At 34.0% G+C, this 25,994-nt stretch overlaps 2 protein-coding genes across 2 annotated transcripts in view; one reads left to right on the top strand and one right to left on the bottom strand.

Moving 5' to 3' along the window:
* Window positions 1-257: 257 nt before the first annotated feature.
* LOC126824809 (60S ribosomal protein L15) lies at window positions 258-5,678 on the bottom strand. Its single transcript, XM_050554199.2, has 4 exons — window positions 5,537-5,678; window positions 1,297-1,488; window positions 918-1,054; window positions 258-704 (listed from the first exon to the last, which is right to left on the bottom strand). Exons 2-4 carry the CDS (start codon window positions 1,466-1,468, stop codon window positions 399-401), a joined length of 615 nt encoding a protein of 204 aa, XP_050410156.1. The 5' UTR covers window positions 1,469-1,488; window positions 5,537-5,678; the 3' UTR covers window positions 258-398.
* Window positions 5,679-17,323: 11,645 nt separating this feature from the next.
* Window positions 17,324-25,994, top strand: part of LOC126824807 (dihydropyrimidinase) — a 54,486-nt gene continuing 45,815 nt past the window's right edge. Inside the window, exons 1-2 of the mRNA XM_050554192.2 lie at window positions 17,324-17,481; window positions 23,071-23,433. Of these exons, the coding sequence (XP_050410149.1) occupies window positions 23,116-23,433 (318 nt within the window). The 5' untranslated portion in view covers window positions 17,324-17,481; window positions 23,071-23,115. The remainder of the gene's footprint in view (window positions 17,482-23,070; window positions 23,434-25,994) is intronic.

The following is a 25,994-nucleotide window of genomic DNA, read 5'->3' on the forward strand; positions in this document are numbered from 1 at the left end:
TAGTCAAACAATACTTTCACTGTTTTTAATACCTTAAATCACTGTCCAAAGTTTTAGGGCAGACCCCAGATTAAACGAAGGGCTGTCATGTTGCTTTACTTATAGGGATAGATTTGATTGAACGGGGGAGAATAGACACACTCCCTCCAAAGCTCAAGTATCAGAAGCAAATCCAGCAATGGTCAAAGAGGGATTTCTCGGGCCATTGCTTCAGGAATATGGGGGTGAAGTCAAATAAACAGTTCAACAATAATAAGAATGGGTATGAGTGATGTTTTTTATTGACAGATTTTCATCCAGATGGCTTTTTCTTCTCCCTGGAACCACATAATTTTTATGCAATGTAGAAAAACATTGATTTTGGAAGGAAAAAAAATTTTTTGAAAAAAAAAAAAAAATTAACGTTTCCTGAGCATCTGCTCAGTATTGTGTTTCTTCCAGTTGGCCCATCTAGATCCACCAGTAGTTTTATTGAATTTATGACCTTTACCCAAACCGCGGGATGATTTTCCAGCATTGGTCAAGCCACGTAATTCTCTGTGTTTCATTACAGGTCTGCATATCCATTGTGTGCGTGGATTTCTTCGGATAGCTTTGTGGAATGGATCAACCAAGATTACTTCATAAAACTTGAACATAGAGTCTTGACAAACCCAATAAGAGTTTAAAACTCTGAGATTTCCACATCTGCGCCCAACACGTTCCTGAAATAGAATTTATAATATTTTATTTTCAGGAATGAAACAAAAGTAAACTTTGATGTATCAAATTAAACAAAAGTGGATTGTATTTTTAATTATTAACCATGTTTTATTTCATAATCTACCATATTCTTGTTTCAGTCTTCAGCATTTTATTTTTGAAAACATTAAATTAAGCGGTTTAAAATTTGATTATGTCATCAAACATAAGATTACCTCAGCAACGGATCTCAGGTTTCTGGCATACTTGAGTCGAACAACACAATGTCTTTTAGGTTTACCATATGTAATACCCTTTCTAACTGGCTTCTTGCGACTACCTCTACGTACACGTACTCTGTAGATAACAAAGCCTGAAAAAATATTAAGAGCATTTATTAATAATTTTCCAAAGCCTAAATTTTAAACAAGTACTGTATGGACCAGAAAACGAGACTGACGTCATCACTGTCAGCTTGGAATTGTGACGTCATATCAAAAATTGAAATCCATCGATCGATGTGAAATTGTCCAGGAAACATGGACACCAAATTTCATGTCGATCATACTCAATTAGTTGATCCTCAGGTCTAAATGTAATGCTTAGGATAAATACCTTGTTTAGCTTTGTAACCAAGCTGTCTTGCCTTTTCTGGTCGAGTTGGTCTTGGACAACGATGAACTGGGTTTAATTGACGATACTGCCAGCATCTCACACGAAGCAGAAACCGCATAACATCACTCTGCTTTTTGCGGTAGATTTCTTGCATATACTTGTATGCCCCCATCTTGGTTTACTGCCACTAGGCTACAAAAAATATTCAAAACAAATGTTATTCAATATTTAGACGGTAAACTGAGAGAATATTCAACACATAGATACCAGTGGCAGTATCTGTGCAGAGCTTAAGTCCTGTCAACTCTTTTTCCCCACGTATTGACCTTTTTTTGCCTACTCTTTGTTGCCCAAATGTATCAGTTCGGTATACTGGATTTTTTCTTTATTCTCATTTTAAGTACTACATGTAGCTTCTACTTCTAGGCACAACTAGATAATGTAAAGGCAATTCCCTGAAAATTTCATTCAAATTGATCCACTATTAAACGAGAACTAAGCGATTGAAATTTCTGCCTAGCCTTGATCATTATTACTAAGTCTAAAGTCAGTACGATAAACAGCATAGTCTGGATTATCCATTTAATCGTGAAGGAAAGTTATGCAGTAAATCAGCTCATAATCCACCAAAGATCGCAGGCTAGCGATGCCATCTAAGAGTTGATTATGGTCGGGATAGGTTAATTAATGTCAAATTAATAATTTAGATAACATTTCAGGCCTAAAGAAAGCCCTGCAATAGACAGATTTAGCTCTTGTCTACGATATCACCTTAGGTGGAAGTGGACGTAAAACTCCAGAAACGAACGACGAAAGAAGATTTAGCTCTTGCATAATGCATGTTTAAGTGGACATATAGACTTTTTGCGGCTGGTAGGCAATATTTAAACTTTCGTGTGTGAAATTCAGGAATAGATCTGTGGGGAAAGCTAGGACACACTCCCCTTCTTTGCCTTTCAAGGCACCGCTGTGAGTCAATCCATCAACGTAACACTGACATTTAATTTTTTCGGTCTTACGTCAAATGAATAAGAATGCAAAACACTTTATACATAAGAAACCTATTAACGTCAGTGCCCAATATTTAATGATGAGTTTCCGAGCTGCGGTCATTTTAAATATAGTCTGCATCAATTCAATATATCATATTCCTGGTGAAAGCTACAATGCCTCAATAACATTGATAGGTTTTATTTAATAATAGCACACTCCCCTTCTTTGCCTTTCAAGGCACCACTGTGAGTCAATCCATCAACGTAACACTGACATTTAATTTTTTCGGTCTTATATCAAATGAATAAGAATGCACAACACTTTATACATAAGAAACCTATTAACGTCAGTGCCCAATATTTAATGATGAGTTTCCTCAATAACATTGATAGGTTTTATTTAATAATAACGACAGTAAAAGGAAAACTTTCCAGGTTTAGTGGAAAGTGAAAATATGACTAACGAGTGCATGTCGTGATGATGACAGTAGGAGTATGGTCGTAACTCGTATGATAAAGACAATAAATATAAATTGAACGGTCAAACCATCTCCAGTTAAAGGGACAATAACACTCTTGCTGGCTTGAAAGCTCCAGAAAATAAATAATATCTCTATCTAAGTACTAGATGTTTAAGTGTCCTACTTGTTGTGTAAATTATCCATTACATCCTATTTTACTTGTCCAGAGGGTTCGAAAATATTTTTAAATCAAAGTTTCATTTTCAAAATCTTTAAATAAGGTGTGTTAAGATGAAATTTGTATCAATTAATTGAAATATTCTAAAATACTAAATAGTACAATTTGTTGACCAGAATAAAGATTGGGACATATTATTCAGTTACAACAAGAGTGGTATTGAGCCTTTAATGAAGAGTAAAATATACCCATATCGAGAATCTGCAGAATTTTGTGATCAACACATGGCGTATATGTGCCCGATGTGGAGTTAACATATTGACTAGTCTTACAGTGATTGAGTGAACTCGTCCCTAAATAATACTATTCATTCTATTTCTAATCTAACGCCATTATTCAGTAACCTTAAAGGGACAATAACACTCTTGTTGGCTTGAAAGCTCCAGAAAATAAATAATATCTCTATCTAAGTACTAGATGTTTAAGTGTCCTACTGTGTAAATTATCCATTACATCCTATTTTACTTGTCCAGAGGGTTCGAAAATATTTTTAAATCGAAGTTTCATTTGAAAAGGTTTACGTTAGAGTTTCAAACCATTGGCATTACGTTGAATTTTTCAAAATCTTTAAATAAGGTGTGTTAAGATGAAATTTGCATCAATTAATTGAAATATTCTAAAACAGTACAATTTAGTGACCAGAATAAAGATTGGGACATATTATTCAGTTACAACAAGAGTGGTATTGAGCCTTTAAAATGATGGTAACGTTCAAATGACCATATAACAATTCATTAGTCTTTCGAACTTCCTGATGTTTATAGTATTTTTCTAAATATACTATTCAAAAAAAGTAGGGGATATTTGATTTTGGGGGCATAATACTAAAATATGCAAATGACTACGAAAAAAGTCACTATAGAACCTAACAGAAGAAACATTTCCAGTTACATGTGACGCCCAAACGCACCAATAGCTACCGCATGGAATGCAGGTGATGCTTGGGATCATCATGGGGGTCCAACCCAAGATTTGCACGACTCTGACTTTGAATGTTACAGTCATTGTGGCATTGAATTCCAGGGTGGAAACATCAGTTTAATTGTTTTAGTGACCAGAAAACAAATTTTGATATGCGTCGGCTTACCCAAAATGAAAGGTTACGTGCCCTTGGCATGCTACAGATCGGCACAACACAGGCGGTTGTGGCGCGGACGATGAATGTTTCTCAGTCTGTCATAAGCAGGCTATGGTCCAGATACCGTGATACACAATCTGTACAGGACAGACCACGCTCAGGTCGACCAAGGGCGACAACTCAAGCCCAGGATCGATTTATCCGTACCTTGGCCTTGAGAAATCGTGTCATCACAGCAAATCAGATCAGCGCTCGTCTTCAAACAGACACTGGTGTGAGAGTGAGTGGCCAGACGATTCGGAATCGACTGCATAGGGGTCACCTTCGCGCCCGACGTCCTCGTGTGATCCCTTGTTTGAGAGATCATCACATTCAGGCAAGACGTCGTTGGTGTAGGGATCGTCAACACTGGGATAATCGACGCTGGAGCAATGTGATGTTTTCAGATGAGTCAAGGTTCACTGTTGATTTTTTGGACAGACGTAGGAGGGTGTGGCGTCGTCGAAACGAGCGCTTCCAAGACGTCAACGTCATCATCGATTTGGGGGTGGTTCTGTTATGGTGTGGGGAGGCATCACTGTTGCTGGAAGAACGGCTTTACATGTTGTTGCAGGGCGTGTTACAGGCCAGTACTACCGGGACAACATCTTGGCAGTCCATGTTGTGCCGTTCGCACGACGTCATGGCCGCCGTTCCATCTTCCAGGATGACAACGCAAGATGTCACAGGGCCAGGATCGTTACAGGTTACCTCCAACAACAGAACATCACCACATTACCTTGGCCAGCACTGAGTCCCGACCTCTCCCCCATCGAGCATGTCTGGGACATGCTTGGACAGAGGTTACGTCAACGTCAACAACGTCCTGCCAATGTCCAAGAACTTGCTGCTGCGTTGCAACAGGAATGGGACAATCTGGACCAAAATGACCTTAGACGTCTCATTAGGAGTATGCCACGTCGGATCAATGCTTGTTTGGCAAACAGAGGAGGATTTACCTGTTACTGACTTGGTTGTGATGCTGTGGTAACTTTGCTGTTTGACCCCGGGTATCATTTTACCCTTATAATGGTCAGTCTGTGCCTTACTTAGTCTAACGATCATTTGGAATAAATCGATGAATGTGAACTTCATTTCATTTTGTCATTTGTTTCTTCGTCAGTTTCATTAGGTGACTTTAATAACACTTAAAAATCAAATATCCCCTACTTTTTTTGAATAGTATATATACGTGTCAGTCTCATGACAATCATAAGGGGGCGGGGTATTTTCTTCAAATTGTCATTTTCTAGAGGTAGCCGCCTGGATATTTTATTTAACAATTTAAACACACTTCAAAAAGCAAGTACCTAGAAATATTCGATTAATTCATTGTTATATTATTGAAGTAACAGTTAATTAACTTTATTTGACCATACCATGTCTAAAATATTGGGATTACACTCGATTCTTAATTAGATAAGAGACATACCACGTACTCTGGACAAAAGATGCGTGTAAAAGACCAAACGGTACTTCACGAGATAACACGAGAGTTTGAATTTTCTGGTTTTCAGTTTTGAAGAGTTCAGATCGTACAATTTCCCGGGGTTTTTAAAACTTCCATCTAAGTTATAAAATACTAAAATTAGAAAAACTGGATCACTTTTATTAAGTTCTAATTAATTTCTTACTTATGACTTGACAGTGGAGTTTATTTATTATTCTTTTCAAAAGGTGCTGTTAAAAGGTAAAAGGAAACAATAATACAATAAAGAGAAAAAAGGCCCGTGAAAAATCGTCTGCTTAAAATCATATCCGATCTTCTTGTTTGGCCAACGTCTTTCCACTTGAATTGATCCTACTCAAGAGACACGACGTATAGCAGACTACCGTCAAGTTCTGTTTTTCTTCTTAACAAAAGTTGGTTTCGCATGGTTTCACATAAGATGGTAAGTGTAAGTGTTTACATTTAAGTTCGGTGATTACAAAGTACAGTTGTTAATGCAAAATTTCAATTTGGCAAGCATAAGATATATAAAATACCGGTACTATAGAAAGATCTATAGATCTAGACCAATACTGGCTACTTATTTGTACAACAACTAGTCTGATGCAGGGATGCAGTCTATTTGGGATGTTGTCTTTTTAGTTTTTTTTTATCTAGTGTCAACAACTGACAGACAATATGGACGGGACACTGAAAAACATTTTTGAACTTTTTGACTGAAACAAAACAAAACCTCATGTGCCTACAATCAATGGGATAAATATCCATTTATTAATATAATACCCTGTCTAGAAATGTATTATTATTGACAATCCAAGTGGAGTCAACATTAAAATAGTTGGTAGGCTAACGGCTTTAGTAAGGGCGTGTATATATATTTGGATATTTTGATCCCTTTAAACTAAAGTTTGAAAATGTATTTGTCAAGTACTACAATGCCTATGACAGTAAGTAAAATTTTGTCAATTTCATGAGACAATACATTTTGGTTATTATACTACATGAATTTTATGAAGAATTTTTAATAATAGATCTTGGGATTGACCAGCTTGTCGATTTCATTATCAATTTAGTGTTTGTGTACTGGAATGCGGGAGAGAGAGAGAGAGGTTTAATGTCCACTCAACCCAAACTAGGTCATTTTGGGACTAACACATGGTAAACTTTATTTCATTAATTTGCATGTGGGAAGAAACCAGGGAACCCAGAGAAAACCCACAAGGTTGGACAGGTGACCCTACTCCTTGTCACGTACAACCGGGGAATTGAAACTATGCCAGTTAACTTAATGATAGACCTTATGATACAGTGTGCATGTTAACCCTTCGACCATCCAACCCCCCACCCCCATACTTGAATGGGAAACATACCAGAATTATAATTAAATAAAGATAAAGGTTAGAAAAAACTAGAAACAAACGTAAATGGTCATACTCATAACTGGAGTTTGTTTGATCCTCCTGTTATAAGGACATATAGGGTCAGCTGCAAAGTTTTGTAGTCTCATTTTGAATTTCTTTCTTTCTTTTTTGTGTAGAGTAATGCAAAATATTACACATAGCAGAGTTAAAGATTATTGGAGCATAAAATATAATGGTTACCTTTGTGATTTTTTTGAGCAAAAATATGTTAGGTATTCATTCAAGTATTTAATTTTCAGGTCGGTTGAGAGTTTTTTCTATGTTTTTTAAGGGTTAAAAAAAAAAAGAATCAATTTACACATTTTGTTAACATAGATTGAATCGTTGCCACATTATAACCTCTGCCTTTCTTAATGCTTAATAACTATAAGAAACCAATTTGTCTTTGTGTATGGATGTATACCATCATTAGGATACTGTAATGTGTTTATATAGATCGAGATTTTGAGAATACCAATTTCTAAGTATTAACACATCATTCTCGATTTGACATTGGAATTGATTACTAATCTGTACTGTAGCAAACCTTTAATAGATTTGATAGCAAGGTGTACTGTTTTCAGAAAGTTATATAGGGCCATTCAGGTCATGTAAATTTATCAGGTCATGCGAGGACAATCACCAAATTATTTTGTTTATGTTGCTTTAAAGTGGTACTTCATAATAATGGTTGTAAGCTTATGCTAATGTTGAATATCACATTACAAACATTAAGAAACTGTCAAGAAATCTAAGCTATTTCATAAGGTTATAAGGTGAATATGTATATAAAAAAGAAAAGGTGTGTTAAGTTCACTCCATCCTGATCTTTTAGAATTTGTGCCCACTACTAACACCTAACATTTTATTGTCGTATGGACTAAGTAAATGAAAGGAAATGAAATGGGGTTTTACATTCATTCTACCTTTCTGTATCAACAAGGTTATCTAAGATGTCCATATGCTATGCAGTATGCTATGAGGAAAACTTTCCCCAGACTCTTCGACAAATCCCAACTGTCAACTCAATGCCAACTTAAATCCTGTTTTTTTATACGCCCACATTTTCATGTGGACATATTATGTCGTCGCCCCTGTCCGTCCGGACGTCCACAATTGTTTGTGGACTCTCTACAGGTCACAATTCTTATCCGATTTTAATGAAACTTGAAATATAGGTTTATCCCCAAAAGATCTCGGCTTCTTTCGATATTGGCATGTATCGGATCAAAACTTCATGGATTATGGCCCCTGATTGTACGAAAAATAACGTTTTTAGCTTGTGGACCCTATAGAGGTCACAATTTTTATCTGATCTTTTTGAAACTTGAAATGTAAGTTTATAACCCAAAGATCTCGGTTCCTTTCGATATTCGCGCATATCGGACCGTAACTGCCTGAATTATAGCCCCTGATTGTACGAAAAATCGCATTTTTAGCTTGTGGACCCTATAGAGGTCATAATTTTTATCCGATTTAAAAAACTGTATTATTATATCACTGTTACACCCTAAGGTAGGCTGAGTTCGAATTTCGTGAAAATCGGCCCAAAATTGACAGACAAAATGGCCGCCGTTCGTTCTCAAATAGCGTAAAAATATGGTATATCAAGGTTGTGGACCCTATGGAGGTCACAATTTTTATCCGATTTTGTTGAAACTTTAAATGTAAGTTTATAACCCAAAGGTCTCAGTTCCTTTTGATATTTGCGCATATCGGACGATAACTTCCTGAATTATGGCCCACTGATTGTACGAAAATACGCGTTTTTAGCTTGTGGACCCTATAGAGGTCATAATTTTTATCCGATTTAAAAAAACGTATTATTATATCACCGTTATACCCTAAGGATGGCTGAGTTCGAATTTCGTGAAAATCGACCCAAAACTGACAGACAAAATGGTCGCCCTTCGTTCTCAAATAGCGTAAAAATAGGGTATATCAAAGTTGTGAACCCTATGGAAGTCAAAATTTTTATTCGATTTTGTTGAAACTTGAAATGTAAGTTTATAACACAAAGATCTCGGTTCCTTTCGATATTTGCGCATATCGAATTGTAATTTCCTGAATTATGGCCCTTGATTGTAGGAAAAATCACTTTCTTCTTAGCTTGTTCTCTATCCATCTCTCGAAAATGTGGGCGTATCCTGCCTGGCAGCCGCTGGTTTTCTATTCCATCCAAACAAATAGAAACATTTATTTTATTGCCAGGCCGTCCAGCCTACAGCAGTGACAAAGGGAAACCAGACTGGGAAATTCTGAGAAACTTTCCCAGCCAACAGTGAACACTAGGAATGTCTGTGATCTAACTCGAGACCTGGTTAGTGAGCCGGCACCACAATCACCGAGCCCCTTTGGCAGAAATGTATCAGTGTTGATCTTTTTCTGTATTTCCAATCTGATTTAAATACAGATCTATATATTGGCCTACACTACATGAAAAAGGTCCAGTCAGGGTTCGTATGAGCGGCTTTTGACCCTATGGCATCAGACACTGATTAATCAATCAGTGTTGACAGTTCTAGTGGTTTACACACAGTTCCATGCTTTCGTTGGCGAATCCTTCACTTCAACCAGAACGCTGGTAATATAACAACTCTTCCAGATCCTAGTGTAGTAAAGACAAGTATGGTAAAATGAAATTTTGAACTATAAAAAATAATATGAAATAAGATCTGTGTTTTAATCAGATTCAGTGCTGCAGATCCCGGGGTGGGATGGGGGTCCCCCTGGATTTTCACTGGGGGGGATTTCATATGCCTCGTCCCACCCAGAAAAATGCATCGATAAAATTTCAAAAGTCTTATTTTCAGCCAGGGAAATGTAGCCTATATTTCCGAACATGCCGATGTACAATGCCCAGAAATGGTCTCAGATAGCATTTTGAGGCATCCTAATTTTAAAAAATCTTCTGGGGGAGGCACCAAGACCCCCACTAAATGCGCGCCTGTAGCGCACATGGCGTATATGCCTTCGCCCGCCATACTTTGGGTGATATTGAGTTAGAGACTTAGCTACTTTAATATAAAATATTTTCAATAAATGTGAATGAAAATACATATTACAAAATTATATTTTCATCAATATATAAATGTTTTCAAAATAATCCTAAACATAGCAATGCCAGATATAATTCACAATATCAATTAAATTTCCTCATTTACATTCTTTGGTGACTTCAGCACCCAGTTGCCCTCTGTGAATTGGAAATCAGTGATGCATGTCAATTAAAATATCTCTGGAAGTCAGAATGCATGTCATCCTATTTATTATAACCATACAAGCTTAAATATACTATACTTTACTTTCAGTACAAAAATTGTTATATATACTATCATTCAGCATAGAAATACATGAAGTTGTTCCGTAGTTCTATTTAATGTAGCTTGCCCCTGTTTATTCTGAGTAGCCCCATCCCATGAGCAGTTCAAATAGTCATTATTCTGTTGTAGATATTTATCTTATCATAAGTCAAAGTCTGATAAACTGTTTGGGAGTTTGCATTCAATTTTGGGATTTCCACTTTTCCGTATATATATATTTTTGTTTGTAAATTTGCATTCTAACAATTCCTGTCGACTGTCAAGATAAAAAACTTGGTAACCTTGGTGTACAATGTACATCATTACACCAAGGCCTACAAAAGAGTACTGTGTAGAATGTGATTTATTTTTGTGAACTTTGTGGTCAGGTGTGACAGTACATGTACTTATAAAATATACCATGTGTTGTATGAAAATATGATTGACATTTATTACATTATTTTGACTTTCAATAAGGAAACTGAATGCTTAATAAGGTGAAAATCTGTTAAGAGCATCTATAATACTTATGTTCTATAAGGTGGATCTTTGTTATAGTGTTGATTTTCCAAGACCATGTAAGTTTGCTTAAAATTATAATTAAAATAGGCTACCCCTTTGAGAATTTGTAATTAGGATGTTTATTTTATGTATAATTTGAATTTTGACACAGGTAATAACATAGACTTTCTTGATAAACTTTAACATGTTTAAATAAGTCTTATTCCAATCTATGCATAAATATTCCTTTCAATCACTTCGACATAACATCACCCCCCCCCCCCCCCCCACACACACACACACACACACACACCCCGCTGATGAAACAGGCGGGTACTAAAATGAGTTTTTCTGCCCAACTGTCTATCATCACACTGGCAGAGGTCAGCTCTACTAGCAAAAGTACAATGTTCAAACTTGGTGTAGCCATGTAGGTAGATGTTAGGTGAATGTCATGACTGAGTTTGATGAAGAGCATTTTCTGCTTAGGTTAAAGTGAGAATTTCATATTTTCTAAGAAAGTCAAAACATAATTATTTCTATGACTTTTGCTCAATAGGTTATCAACTCACTATTATACGATCAAAGGTGTCATTCTCACACTTAAAACTCATTTACACAGGAAATAACAACACAATTACCTCCCTTTTTCTTCCTATTGAAAACAATGGTCAGCCATTTCCTCAACGTTGGAATTTGAAGTTGAAAATGACATTTTTGCCAATTTCTCAGCTAGCAATAGTGAATTATATGATTAATAGGATTATTCTTTAACAAGCTAGGACTGTTTATGGATATCATCTATTTTAAGGCTTTATTTTAATAAATTTTAAAAATATAACTTAAAAATTTGAAATTTCCGCTTTAAGCAGAGGAAAGCAATTTGATTAGTAGAGACTTTGCTCAATGCTTTATAAAAAGAATGTGAGCCTCACTGTCTTTACTAAACACTTTAAGATACCTTCTGTAAGATTTAGATAAAGGGCTGACCATTCTTCCTATAATAGCTCAAATATAGATAATGTAAAATGAAAATATTGAAAATTTCATTCAAATTACTTCATTTTGAGCCAAGTTATCACTGTTTGTAGTTTTGACAAGATGTATGCATTGTGGTAACCAGGGCACTGGTATATTCGAGACTTAGCCTCGTATATTGTTGTCGCCCCTGTCCGTCCGTCCGTCCATCAGTCCACAATTGCTTGTGGATGCTCTAGAGGCTAAAGTTAATATCTGATTGATTTTAAATTTATACACAGTGTTTCAGGTCATGAGACGAAGAAGCCAATTGATTTTCATCAATTTCCGATAATTACTGCCAGTGTTATGGCCCTTGATCACTTTGAAAAATCTTGTGGGCACTCTAGAGGTCAAATTTAATATCCGATTTACTTTAAATTTATACACAGTGATTAAGGTCATGAGATGAAGAAGCCTATTGCTTTTCAGAGATTTCCGATAATTACTGCCAGAGTTATGGCCCTTGATCACTTCAAAAAATCTTGCAGATGCTCTAGAGGTCAAAGTTAATATCCGATTGACTTTAAATTTATACACAGTGTTTAAGGTCATGAGACAAAGATGCCTATTGATTTTCAGCGATTTCAGATAATTACTGCCAGAGTGATGGCCCTTGATCACTTTGAAAAATCTTGTGGACGCTCTAGAGGCTAAAGTTAATATCTGATTGACTTTAAATTGATATACAGTGTTTAAGGTTATGAGACGAAGAAGTCTATTCATTTTCAGCAAGTTTCGATAATTACTGCCAGAGTTATGGCCCTTGATCACTTCAAAAAATCTTGTGGACGCTCTAGAGACTAAAGTTAATATCTGATTGACTTTAAATTTATACACAGTGTTTGAGGTCATGAGACGAAGAAACATATTGATTTTCAACGATTTCCGATAATTACTGCCAAAGTTATGGCCCTTGATCACTTTGAAAAATCTTGTGACGCTCTAGAGGCTAAAGTTATCATCCGACGAACAAGTATATTGATTTTTAATGAATTTTTATGACTTGGACAGCTAAATCCATGATGTTAAAAGTTTTGTATACTAAACGTTAGCATGGGGCAGAACTTTATAAAAACCAAACAAATTCTAATGGTTTTCTGATAATTACTTAATGAGTTGTTACTCTTAATCAGATTTTAATGTATTATAAATGTTTCATTACCGACAAAGGTAAAAATATGCGCAACTCTTGTTGACTGCCCGGAAGATTTAGCTGCTGTGGGCGTATGTTTAGTTGCCTGGCAACCTATCTTTAAATTAAATTGTTAAATGATGAACCGTTCTAATGTAGTGAAAATCTTGAATATCCGATGCCATTGAGAGTTGATTATGGTCTTGTTTTGTTAATAAATGTCCAATTAACAGTTTATATAACATTTCAGGCCTAAAGAAAGACCTGCAATAGGGAGATTTAGCTCTTGCTTAATGTATGTTTAAATAAGAAATTGTAATAAATAGATAAGCCTATTTATTGTTTTAAATACTTATTAGAACTGTCAGTTTTATGACTTCCAATATCATTTCCACAGATCAAATATGTAGATTATTCAACGAAAGAACACTGTAGTTCAATTGATCTAAATGGAAGCAAGTATTATATTGATTATATCATAGTACATTACGTCATCAAAAAGAATTCCGTATATTATGACTAATCTTGCAGAAGAAATTTCTTTATTACTTGGATAATTTAAAGATGGGTTCTTGCGTACAAACTGGGTGATTTAATGGTACATATGGACTAAAAACATATTCAAACTAATTAATTTGTCATAACTTTGCTTCAAACCCTTCTCAAACATTGTAATTGCGAAGGAATGTCCTATAAAAATTTGATCAAACCAGGTCATGTTTACGTCACGTGACTTACCTTTCTTGGAAGTCAGAGGAGAATTCATTGCATACATAAGATGATGTTGTCTTTAATCGCTTACTATTTATTACAAATATCGAATCCTAATTAAATTATCAGATTATCCACTACACGTGTCTTTTTTTTATCTCAGAAAGTGTTGTACGTCTAACTCTTCATAAAGTTTATCAACTTGTACATCAAGCGCTCAATGTTCGTGTGTGACCTTTGACATCACGCGTGCAGAAATTCCTAATCGTCGGGCTGTTGATTAGGGGAACCCTTAAATTTTTGTCCTGTATACGCTCCATGAGTGTTTTTCGGGGAATCCAGTATTTTTCTAGTAAGATTGGATATCTCTACTTACCATATATACCAAAATTACCATACTTTTATTGGAAATAACCACCCGATAAATACTTTTCTGGGAACCCATCTTTAAAGCGCAACTAGAACAAACCTTAGGTTTTGTTTGTCAGTAGTTGAAATGATAGAAAATGTATTCTAACAACTTTCAAAACCTCGATGTTTTGGTTTTTAATTTTCCTTGCATGATGTATGAAAGACGCAATCTTGAGTAAGGCCATGTTTGTCAGCAGTAGATCTGGCACATGAATCATTTTAAATTCAAATTCTAGCTCTGTACATTTTCTTTCCGTTCAAATCTGAAAGCCCTGGCTCTGTACTATATGAATGTGATCGCATGATGTAGAACCCGAGGACAAAAGATAAATACCGACTGATATTGTAAATTTTTAAATATTAATAAAGCCATCCAATTCATACAATCCTGTTTTTTGATATGCGCTCGAACTCAATAACAATATATTTATGCGTAAAAATATGTAGAGCTGTATAGATTTCTATGGTTTATATTATTGTATCGTGCAAATTAAACAAATATATCTGGTAAACCCCTTATAATGTTAGAAATAGGTGAATTTTGTCCAGTAGAATATAACAAACTACGACATCCTGGCCCTGCATGCACTCTGTAATTTCTTGTATCCTTTATAAATTAATGAACAATAAGTAAGCTAGAAATTAAATGGAGGAAATCAGACAATGAGTTAGCAATATGCCAGTGAAATAGCTTTTTTTAAATTTTAACTGAGGTAACTTACGTAAAACTTACTGACTGAATTCTCTGATGAACACTGAAATGTGTAATAAACCACAAGACTACATGTGTGACATTTCCCACAGTTATTTGTATTCTAGATTTCTTTCATTTGATGACACTCTTATGATACTGGTTCATTAATATAAGTGCTCAATTGAGAGAGTTTATATACGATACCCATGAGTTTGGGTAAAGCTGCTTGTGGATGCATGTTTGGTTGCCTGGCAACATATGTTTAACGATTTTGGTCTGAATGTTTTTAGTAAATATGATACACCTATAGTATCTTCCTATCTGTCTGTTTGAAGATAAGGCTATCTAACCTTATGATGAGTAGAATCATTACTCCTTATAACATTGGATGGATCTGGTCTTTTATCTCCCTATTATCAATATATTTATTGATAAAAGATATCGTTTTTATGGCTTCAAAATTACTAGTATTTCTCAAATGCTAATTTTGTCTTATCCACAAGTATATCATTTCTCTCAGATTTATAAAAAAAAAAAAATCTTGAAATCCTAGCCGTTTATCAAGTACATGTTAAATGAGTTTACCAGCCTCGGTAGATGAATACACAGTCAGACTGCAGTTACAATAAATATATATTAGGCATATTAGGTCCTTATTATTACTCTAATGTGAGGTTTCAGTGTGAATATCCATGTTATTTATATAACTAACACCCAACTCTTTTATTAAAATATATTTATAAGAGAGTTACATGTAACTATGTTTCCCTACAATTTAAACCACAAGTCGCAGCTAACTGATTTATTTTTCTCTTTATGTATTACCGACTCCATTTATGTTGTAGACAAAGCTGTTTGCATCATGAATTGTAAATTATTTTTCAAAATATCAGTACTGGTTCTGAAGTAGGGAATTATTGTCTTTTACCTAGTAGTTGATAATTTAAATTCAATTTGAAATTCTAATACAATAATATGAAAAAGGTAATGTAAAGCTAAGGTGATTTTTTAGTTTACATAATTCTGTCATGTTAAGAATATGGTATCTGCTAAGGTGATTTTTTAGTTTACATAATTCTGTCATGTTAAGAATATGGTATCTGGTTAATTTGATTATCTTGTGACTTCTTTCTCTACATTTAAAATTTTGAGCCCCTAGATCCAACCAATGTGAAGATATGGTCAAGATAGCCGTAAGCTGTCAAAGGAGAAATTCCAGGTCTGTTTTAGTGAATAAAACTGATTGATTCAGAGTGTAAGACTTATAAACATTTATGCTAGTTCTGTAACTCTCTGAAGTTGTGTAATTGCCGATCGATCCGCTGGTTATTAAAAGAAATATCATCTTTCAAATCCCTGTGGTTGGTCATTGTAAGTTCCCCAAATTTCATGCTTTGTTAGTCCTTGAATAACAATGTCTATATTATTATCAAAACTACAGTTGTGATTATCAAGTCATTCATAAACTTGAAGACTTAAAGTCCTTAATTGAGTTATGTAACCCTGTTAAGTAAATCTAGCTATCATTTCTGAATGGCTTAATAATTTGATTTGAAATTTTGCTACAAGTTTCTACAATTTATGATATCAGGTGAAATTTGGGACAACTACTTTTAACAGTTTAAGTCAAGAATAGTTGCCAGGCAACTAAACGGTCACCTCACCTGCAATTAAATCGTGTTATATTTTTAAATGGTGGTTTGTGAAATTTATAATAATAAGAAAAAGAAAATCTTGACACAGTGTGTGAACTAATAATTGATAAAAAAATTGACACAGTTTCAATGATAGGGACAATTTCGATAATGTTTATCCTTATAACTAAGCAAATGACCCCACCAATTTTGAAAATTGAAGGAACTTTGAGTTACTGTTACGTTGTGATACCTTAACCCCTAGATCTGTAGTAGGACAGGCTGATATCAACAGAGGTAACAACAATAAACAACAATATTATATGTATACCGATTCGAGTATAAAAATCAGGGAACTTTCACTCTATCTCAGATTAAAATAACACCAGATAAATTATCGAGAAAATTCTTTAAAAATTAATTTATATTAAATTTTTTCTCAATTTTAACATCTTTCATCAAAACAAACATTTAATATCTTTCATCAAAACAAACTTTTAATACATGTTTGGCCACTTCAAGATGGCAGCATTTATGTTAACAGTCTAGTGTTAGGTTACTAGTTTAAAGCTGTCAGTGATTTATATGATAAGCGATCTGCAGTGTTTGACAACATTAAAACATCTGCCAGACTTGGCTTCTGCCAAAATGAAATGGGTCTGTAGACTCACTTCTTAGTCATCAAAGTGCAATTTTTCGACAGTTTTTTGTACTACCAAAGTGTAAGAGTGATTCTTGTTATTTTACTCATCCCTATCTTCATCACCCATCACTTATATCATCCCTACTACTGTATCAACATAATCAACATTTTTTACATTAATAATTTAGTCAGCCATGTCAAACCCATTATATTGCTAGCTCAATGTAGAAATCAGCCAGACCAATTCCACAGACAAGTTTAGCAGTCAGCTATCATACAGCTAGCAGAGAAAGGCCCTGAACATGAATAAATAAGTCAAGCAGCTGCTGTATTTTTGATCACATTTCTACCATACGAACTTCTTGTGCTTGTTTTGCCGTTTTGCAAATGGAACCAATGTGCATCTTGAATTAGAGACCTTCGTCACTGAAAACCAGAGTGTAGAATTTCACCCTAACATTGAAGAAACACAGTCCAAGGTTAGTGCTCAATTCTAGCTTTAATAAGGGTAATAATATTGATGTGATTCACATATTTTTGTGCCGGTTCTAAAAGCATTGCATGACATTCACATCAATTCAGTGCTGTGATTTGGAGTTTGTTTACATATGGTAAAATATCTATAAATGATTAGATCATGATCTACTATAATAGGATACATCTGTTTTGAAGACAATCAGGTACCCATTTGATTTCATTGAATACAAATAGCATTGTCATAGACATGTGTCAGCTTGACTTCATCATACTACAGTAGTACAATATTACAATGCCAGAAGCACATGTGCATAATGTTGGGGTGACATGCTCGCAATTGAAGAGATAAGGTAAGAAGCTGTTTAAAATGTAGTTTATATTCAGCATGAAATATGCTCTTTGGTTGTTCAGATTGTATCATCTATTGATTGATGTCAACACATTCACGTAGGTATAAAATAATATTATTATGTGATCTTTATATAATAATGACCAAATATGTATTTTATATTTATTAAATATCAAATGAATGTGATCGTTATGAATAATTTTGAAGAATGACAATGATGTCCACAATAGGACAGTCGTGAAACAATAAAATAGTCAAGCAGTAAATGCCATAGTAGTGTATACAACACATACCATGAATACCACTGTAATCAATATTCTACTTTTACTTTGGCATAATATATTGTATGTGTCTAGACTCTTCAGGATATTTTTGGTGTTTTCTGAAATATGTTTGGTACACTTTAGGAGTATAATGTTTGCCATCAAAATAATAATGTTATAATCTCTACAACTATACATGATTATAGGACAGATTAGATGACAATTTACCTGTAGGGGAAAACCAGGTGTTTTTTTTTTAAGCTGTAAGCTTGAAGTATTTATATGTATGTCTATACAATACTAAAGTCATTCATTTTGGGGCATTTTGACTCCCTTGCAAACCGAAATATTGTGAAAGTTGAACCTATAAAATGAATATAAGCATAAACATGGATCAGATCTGTTCAGTATTTACAAAGATATGACAAATTAAAAATTTGACAACATTCAACATTCTCTGCAGATGATATAAACAAGCCAGTGTAACCTATAGGTGTTTGGTAAAATCTTTTGATAGACCTCCTTATAAATAATCTGATTGAATCCAAATTAGGGAGACTATCTACGGTTGATTAAATGTTAAATTATTTATTCAAGTACATTATAGTGTGGGTTAAGCGTTAAAACCTTAGATATTATCTGAAAAAAGTAAATGACTATCGATGGCTTTAAACACATAAAAAAAGCAAAATGTATATTCTGGTTATAAATGAGTAAAACGGTAGCGTCATTAATCATCATTCATCTGTTTCGATGACAAATCTTAAAAGTTGGGGTGACATTTAGGGTCGTACATATTTAGCTCAATAGGTGGATAATCAATACTGTCTCAAATACTATTTAAAGACAAAATAAAAAATGAAATTAGATTGATGTTATAATTTTTCATAAATTTGAAAAAACCTTCAGATGTTTATTATTTATAGATTTATCGAATGTGAACAAGTTGATATTAAAGAATTTGGGTTGTAAATTAAGCAGATTATAGATTTTCTGGCAGCATGTAATGTAAATACAGTGCATAATTATGCCACAATATCAGAATCGATTCAGAAATGGTGGATAGTAGGTAGTAACTGTGTAACTTTATTACTAAATTGTTTGGTTATGGATCATATACAGTAAGCTAACGTTAATTTTTTTTATTTAGTGTTTTTAAATACATTATTAAGAAGTCAACAAATGAAGCCTTTTCCAAGCGAAAATACAAAGGCATGGAGGTTCACATTTTCTAGAGGGGAGGTTACCATCTCTGTAATCCAGTAGCTTTTTAGCATATACTTTACTCAATAAAAACTAGTTAATTCTTTATCCTAGTTCTTTGCATCTATATGAATTGCCCTGGGCTACTTTTTGAATAAATATTACCTTTCAGTTTCCAGGTGGTGTTTTCAGGTTTTATTATTTATTGGACTGTCAGTTAGAATATATTTTGTCTGAATTTGTCGGAAATTTCAGCGGTGTACAATTACATCATACAAAAATGCCTGTAAAATATAATATTCATAGATATTTAATCTGTCTAGTTAACAAATGACAATAACTGTGTCTACTGGCGTGAATTTTAGAAATAATGGCACAGGTAAAAAGGGTGCAAGTGGAAACCACGAAAAATTGGCACAACTAAAGAAAAAATTTAAAAGTATGTATATACATTATACTATTCATTACAAATAGAAAGAACACATTGAATGGTAATTACCACCAGTATATCATTCACATGTAACTTAAGTAATTAAAGCACATAATTGAACCACAAAAGACAAAAAATGTATACATTAAATACTGAAATAAAGCTTAAAATAAAATCTAATGTTGTGACTAAGACAGCTAGAAGCACCATATCATAATTCAGTAATTAAAGCACATAGTTAACAATAACTATATATTTGTTTTGAAGAAATTGATTAATATTTGTGCATATTTCAGTATTTTTCCTATTTTACACATGTGAACTTATACCTGTGCCATTTTACTGTGCACCATACTGGGACAGTCCTGTTGTCATTAGTGATGAATTGTACAGTTTTCCAGGACATGCTGTGTGTCATGACACAGGTATTGAACAGCAAGATAAGCCAGATAAGCCTGTCATTGATTTATTTTATGGTGTCCATGTGTTCAGCTCCTGAAATGTTGTAAATAGACTCAAAATTCTCTGTTTTCTCTCAGTTTTTGAATCTATGTATCTCCTGTAATGGTGCATTCATGTCATGTCTAATTAAACATTAGATCTTTACTGATCAGCTTCAATTTCCATAGTCTTTTAAAGATATGTTCCTTTTTAATTGTATATCATTTAAATCTTTTTTAAGCTAGTTCAAAAATGCTGGGAGTTTTAAGTCAAGAGAGTGAAGTGATCACACATACTTTAAGCCAAACCAACTTAACTAGTCTAACATGTTTATTGCATGGGTACATGCTACCATTTTCCATGGAAGATAATAGCCCGTTGAACTGGTTTAAAAACCCTGGGGATCGTTAAACCAGTTTAACTTAAGCATCTTCGAGAAGGCTTTTTATTTTAAACTGGTTCATCTTAGCCACCTGAACGAGTTGGCTTAAAAATCACGGCTCCAGCTTGCTTTGAGCATGCGCAGTACGCAGTAGTTACATTCCTGTGAAAATATTGGGGTCAGACAGTGCCATTCTTATCGAAAGCGTGCGAGAACCGAATAAAGAATATGAAGCTACCCATGCGCAGTTACCTCCGACCGAAGAGGTCAGAATAGTTAAACTGGTTTGGCTTATAGTACGTGTGAACGCAACACGATGCTGTCTTAAAACTTAAAACCCCCAGCTATTATGAACTGGTTAAAAAATAAGCGTCTGAACGGGCTATAAGTTAATGTGAATGTCCAGAGCTAGCTGGAGCAGGCGTTTTTGAGAAGACTCATTCAGATGGCTAAGACAAGCCTTTTAAAAAAAAAACCTGGCAAGACAGGTAATGAGCTGGGATTTGACCTACCTTTAACTTAGCTTAATGATCACCAACGTTATTGAATCAGCTTAACTTAACATCTGAACTGTCAAGTTGTGTTTTAAGATAAAATACAGTTCATGAATTAACATGTATTGTAGCTACGAAATATTGTTTAATTTAAGAATAAAATTAGACACACATGCCTAAAATGATATAACCAGTAATGTATGCATAGCATCTGATGAAATTGAATATTTAACATTTTTGGCAAACTTTGATCGAACGATTAGCATTGCATCTACCAGTACTAAACATGATCAGGTCAACACCTGTTTTATATAAAATTTTATTCATTGATTACGCAGACATACTTGATAGAATTATTTTTAATGTCATGACCATCCTTGAAGAAATCTGATCAAACTCCTGATTAAATTGAAGCAAGTTATTTACATTTGGGTTTCTTTGTTGGTAGAACTATTACTGACTAAAACAATCATTGATAGAATTAAGTTAAAAGTTGAAACACCAGCTGGTTCATTATCTCATAAAGAAGAATGGTAAATCTGTTGCATGTCTGCCCTATGGCCAGCCAAACTCTTGTTCACTACAACTAGAATTTTGATCAAAGTAAATGATTCTGTCTGATTGAAACAGATATACACACTGAATACAGTTTACAGTTCAACTGATAATATCTGTGATCATCAGGTAAGATTTTTTTCAAATAAATAGTTTTTTTTACGTCTTGGAAGAAAACCTTTAGTAAAATGATCTGAAATTGAAATCAGCAGAAAGGAAAACAAGTAAAGTAAACTATAATGATTACTTTGGAAGGTAAGTGTAAACATTGGTTTTATTTCAAAAACACTTTTTTATTTACGCAGATATGCTTTTAGAAGAATTAATGCATGTCTAGTATGTAAAATTCCTCAGTTAATATCTATACATGTTTGTTATTGTAATATAGGAAACACCCTCGAATGCGAATAATTTATTCTGTTAACACACTGATTTAGCTTACTTGTATGGTTGAATATGAAAATCCAGACACTCATTTAAAAAAACTCTGAATCAGGCAATTTGTTTTAATCTGTGGCATGTGTGTGTGTGCCGGATTTGTGAATGAAGTTACCTTTGACATTTTGATAAAATGACTTCCATGTCTGATGAGCTAACAGTGAGATTGGTAGGGGTTATGTCATTAAGATGTAAACACTTTGACCTGCTACTCCTAGTGTTGGATTTTCATTGAAGCCCTGCTTTTAAAATGACAACCTCCTGGATTTGGGTATAAAATGAAATGGTCATTTAATTAAATTAGATGTGACTACTAATCCTCTTGCGAATTTGATATGTGTATCCATTTAAAATTTTAGGTCAGCAGATAGGGCCAATCAAATGAATTTAATTCAATATGTAGCATTATTTCTTGACCTAAATCAAAGAGATCTTACTCCTTTATGTTCTCTTAGCCAGAGTTCCCTGGTGAGTATGGTGTTGGCTCTGACTCACTTACCTGGGTACAATCCTATTATTGATCAAGAAAGTTTGTCAAGATTTTCCATCTAGTTTTTCCCTGTATACCATTGCCAGTTTATTTAAGATCCTTTATAGTTCGAAATAGAAATAAGAGTAGCCTGTAGTGCTGGTGTCCTGGAAAAATTTCCCTTGTGACACAGTGTGTGACGTATGCCCATCTTCAAGATCCTTTACTGTTGGAAATTAAAATAAGAGTAGGTCGTAGCGCTGGCAATATTTCCCTCATAGCACACTGTTTGGCGTATGCTCATCTTCATTAGCCTGACTGGTTCCAAATGTAAGATGTTAAATCCCATTTCAGTTCATTTCCTTTATATATTTATACTTGCAGGAAGTATTGGGTAACAGTACTCTGCAAAAAACTTCCTCAGATTGAAATAGTAGGCCTACAATCAAAAGGAAAACAAAGGTCTTCGTTTTATATACCTGTAATCCTTTTGCTGTAATCATTTAGATTACAAACATTATAATATATGTACCGGTATTTATTAAACTTTGTTTCAATGTATTTCAGGCCATTTTCATTGTATCACCCACCTAATAAATAACAAAAAGAATCATGGCAAGTAACGGAACTAGTGAAGAAACAGAACCAAAAGAGCAGAAGAAAGAAGAGGAATTCGACTTTTTTGCTCCTCATCCAAATCCCAAACCACGAGTGAAAAACTCTTTTTTTGAAATGGTGCCTGATGCATATTCAGAAAAATCACTCGCTTTCACAGGTGATCAGAGGAGAGTGAAAAAAGTTCCTGAGCCAGAACCTGAAGAAGAGAAAGAAACAGAACCGGAACCGGAACCTGAACCTATAATAGAAGAAATTGTTGAATCTAAAGAATATTGTGTGGTTGATGCTCAACCATGGGACACTTCCAAAGGGGTAAATACTTCATACCAGCATGTATTTAAAAGTGTTTTTTTTCCATGTGTTGTGTTTGTGCTTTCAGTGTTAAATGCTTTTGTGTGAGGAAACATTTTTATTCCATTGGGCCATTGGCTGAAAGGGCCTATATAACATCCCTCGTCTCAAACTGTTCTGCACTGGACCTTAATCTATGGCTAAGATAATTGGAAGTCGTGACAAAAGAGAAGCTTCTGTAATAAGGAACGGGTATGCATATGAATATGCATTGTTCAACCAGCTTTTAATGATAGGTTGTCTCTATGATTACACTTGTAACAATCTCCACCTGTCTAGTTAGCAGCAGTTGTAACTGACTGCGTTCAAGCCGTGTGCATGCTTAGTCAAGAAAGCTGCATGCTAATCGCCATTTGCATTTTTTGGTCAATATCTAAGTTCACAGCTTAAATTGTGCTAAAATGCTCTCAAATTGATTACTTAGCATTTAATCAAGAAAACAATTATCTAATTATCAACAGTAGATAATCTACCACCTTGGGATTCAATCAGACTAAAAAGAGGCCCATCAGAAGATTTTAGTAAAGATTATAGGCACTGGATTGTTTTGATCATATTCTGTTTATGTTGACCAATTTTCATTTTTAAGTCATTATAAATACTAAATGGAATTGCACCATTTTTTGACTGATATTCCTTAAAAAGATTTAACTTTCAAAATGTCTTAGGTTTGCCAGAGATTAAAAATCTCCTAAATAACAATCAGAACCTTTAAGACATGGTATGCTAAAAGCTCAAATTATTTTGCCTAACAGTGTGGGAAGTTATGATAATGTGGAGGAGTTTGTCCGTTTGGCTCTTGATTTATGTTGTTTGGATAGTTCTTATTAAGATTTGTTCAAATGAAGTCAATTGATTCCATTGATGTGGGGCAGGGGCAATTCAAAAGGGAAAATCCCAACTGCTTGATATATTTCATTCAACCCAATTTGATAGGTACGTTTCATAGAAATTGCTTATTTAGAATTTACAGTTATATACCGTTGTACTGTAGTAACTGGGTAGGGTGATGTTTTTGCTTTCTAAACCACTCAATGAAATTGGTGGATATGCTACTTGTCAGATAGAGAAATTATTGATACAGTGATAGCCTAACCCAACCCACTGGTAAACAATTTTTTGGTTCTTGTTGTTTTGGGTTGGTTTTTTTTAGCTTTAAGTTTAAGCTGTTCAGTAACATACTGCAAATTTATAGAAAATTTGTGTTGTGCTTTGCCTTAACTTGACTATGTTTTATGATGCAATTTTATCATACACCCACATTTCATGTTGTTGTCACTTTTCTCAGTCTACAGGTCAAAGTTTTTGAGATTGTTTTCAAAACACTTTATTTAACCAAATAACTACTCCCAGATCTAATTACTATCAGTACTTAGTTTCATATTCCAAAATTTCTACCAGTGTCTGTAGAATATGTGATAGTCTTGATTGGTCTGATCTGATATGAATGTTAAAGTTGTTAATACTCCTTTAGTAATGCAGATTGAATTAAATATTCAGATAGAATTCGAATAATGACTTAAAATATTCAATATTCAATTAGTGACCTGTAGATTTGCATATTAAAATAAAACCCACATAATGGAGACGTTGTAAAATCAGGCATAGATGCTTTAAAATTTAAAAATATCAAAAAACCATAATTGTGTTTAGATCTTAGAAAAGTAGACCAGGGGATTCATTTATTTAGACATATTTAATTTGAAATGAATTTAAGATTGCAACTTTGAACTGAAATGCAAATAAGAGATCAGCATGTTCCAGTGTTTGAATTTTAAGTCACTTATTACTTCTACCTTTTATTTTATTTTACCCGGGTTTTCTTGTTTAAATTGACATACCTGCAAATAGAAAGGTATTTGTTGTGTCAATCAAGGAGCAAAGGTTACAGCTTTATAATTGGCACCAGATGTCAGCAATATTCAGAGGTAACCCATGGTATAGCAGTCTTAAAGGGACATACAAACTTCAATTTCTTTGTGTATTTCAATTTAATCTGACTAGATTTAATTTTAAATGAATGTTGAAATGAATGAAATCAGATTAACAGTTACCGTTAAATAAATAATAAAATATAAAATGCTCCACCATACTATATTAGATGTAATTGGGACATGTTTGACTCCATTTATGAAATTTTTGTCACCCTAAATGCATTTGACATTGAAAGCGATTAAAGTTACTAGCTCACTTTACTTGCGATACTTTTTAAATTTCTTTTTTTGGGGGGGGGGGGGAGAGGGAATTCCCAGTTCTTCTTTAAAGCATGTGAACACAATGCCAGAAATGTTCGAAATGGAATATATAAAACAAAAAATTGGTCAGATTATTCAAAGTGGCATATATAGGAACCCTATTGAAATTCAGAATACTTTTGGAGTTTCTTGAAAATTTTATGGGACATACCAGCTTCACAACTAAATATTTTTGACATTTTTAATAATTTAAATTAAACTATTTTGGTTTTTAAAATATATATGCCCAATTTTAAATATTGCATGTGACCATTTTGTGGAAATTTG

Source organism: Patella vulgata, chromosome 6 (genome assembly GCF_932274485.2).
Source record: "Patella vulgata chromosome 6, xgPatVulg1.2, whole genome shotgun sequence".
Taxonomy (NCBI): domain Eukaryota; kingdom Metazoa; phylum Mollusca; class Gastropoda; family Patellidae; genus Patella; species Patella vulgata.

Bases quoted from the DNA above. Each gene is read 5' to 3' on its own strand.
- LOC126824809 (XM_050554199.2), bottom strand. From the start codon at position 1,468: ATGGGGGCATACAAGTATATGCAAGAAATCTACCGCAAAAAGCAGAGT. The intron at 1,055-1,296 runs GTATTTATCCTA...ATATTTTTTCAG, and splicing joins TGGTTACAAAGCTAAACAAG to GCTTTGTTATCTACAGAGTA. The intron at 705-917 runs GTAATCTTATGT...ATTCTATTTCAG, and splicing joins ACCTGAGATCCGTTGCTGAG to GAACGTGTTGGGCGCAGATG.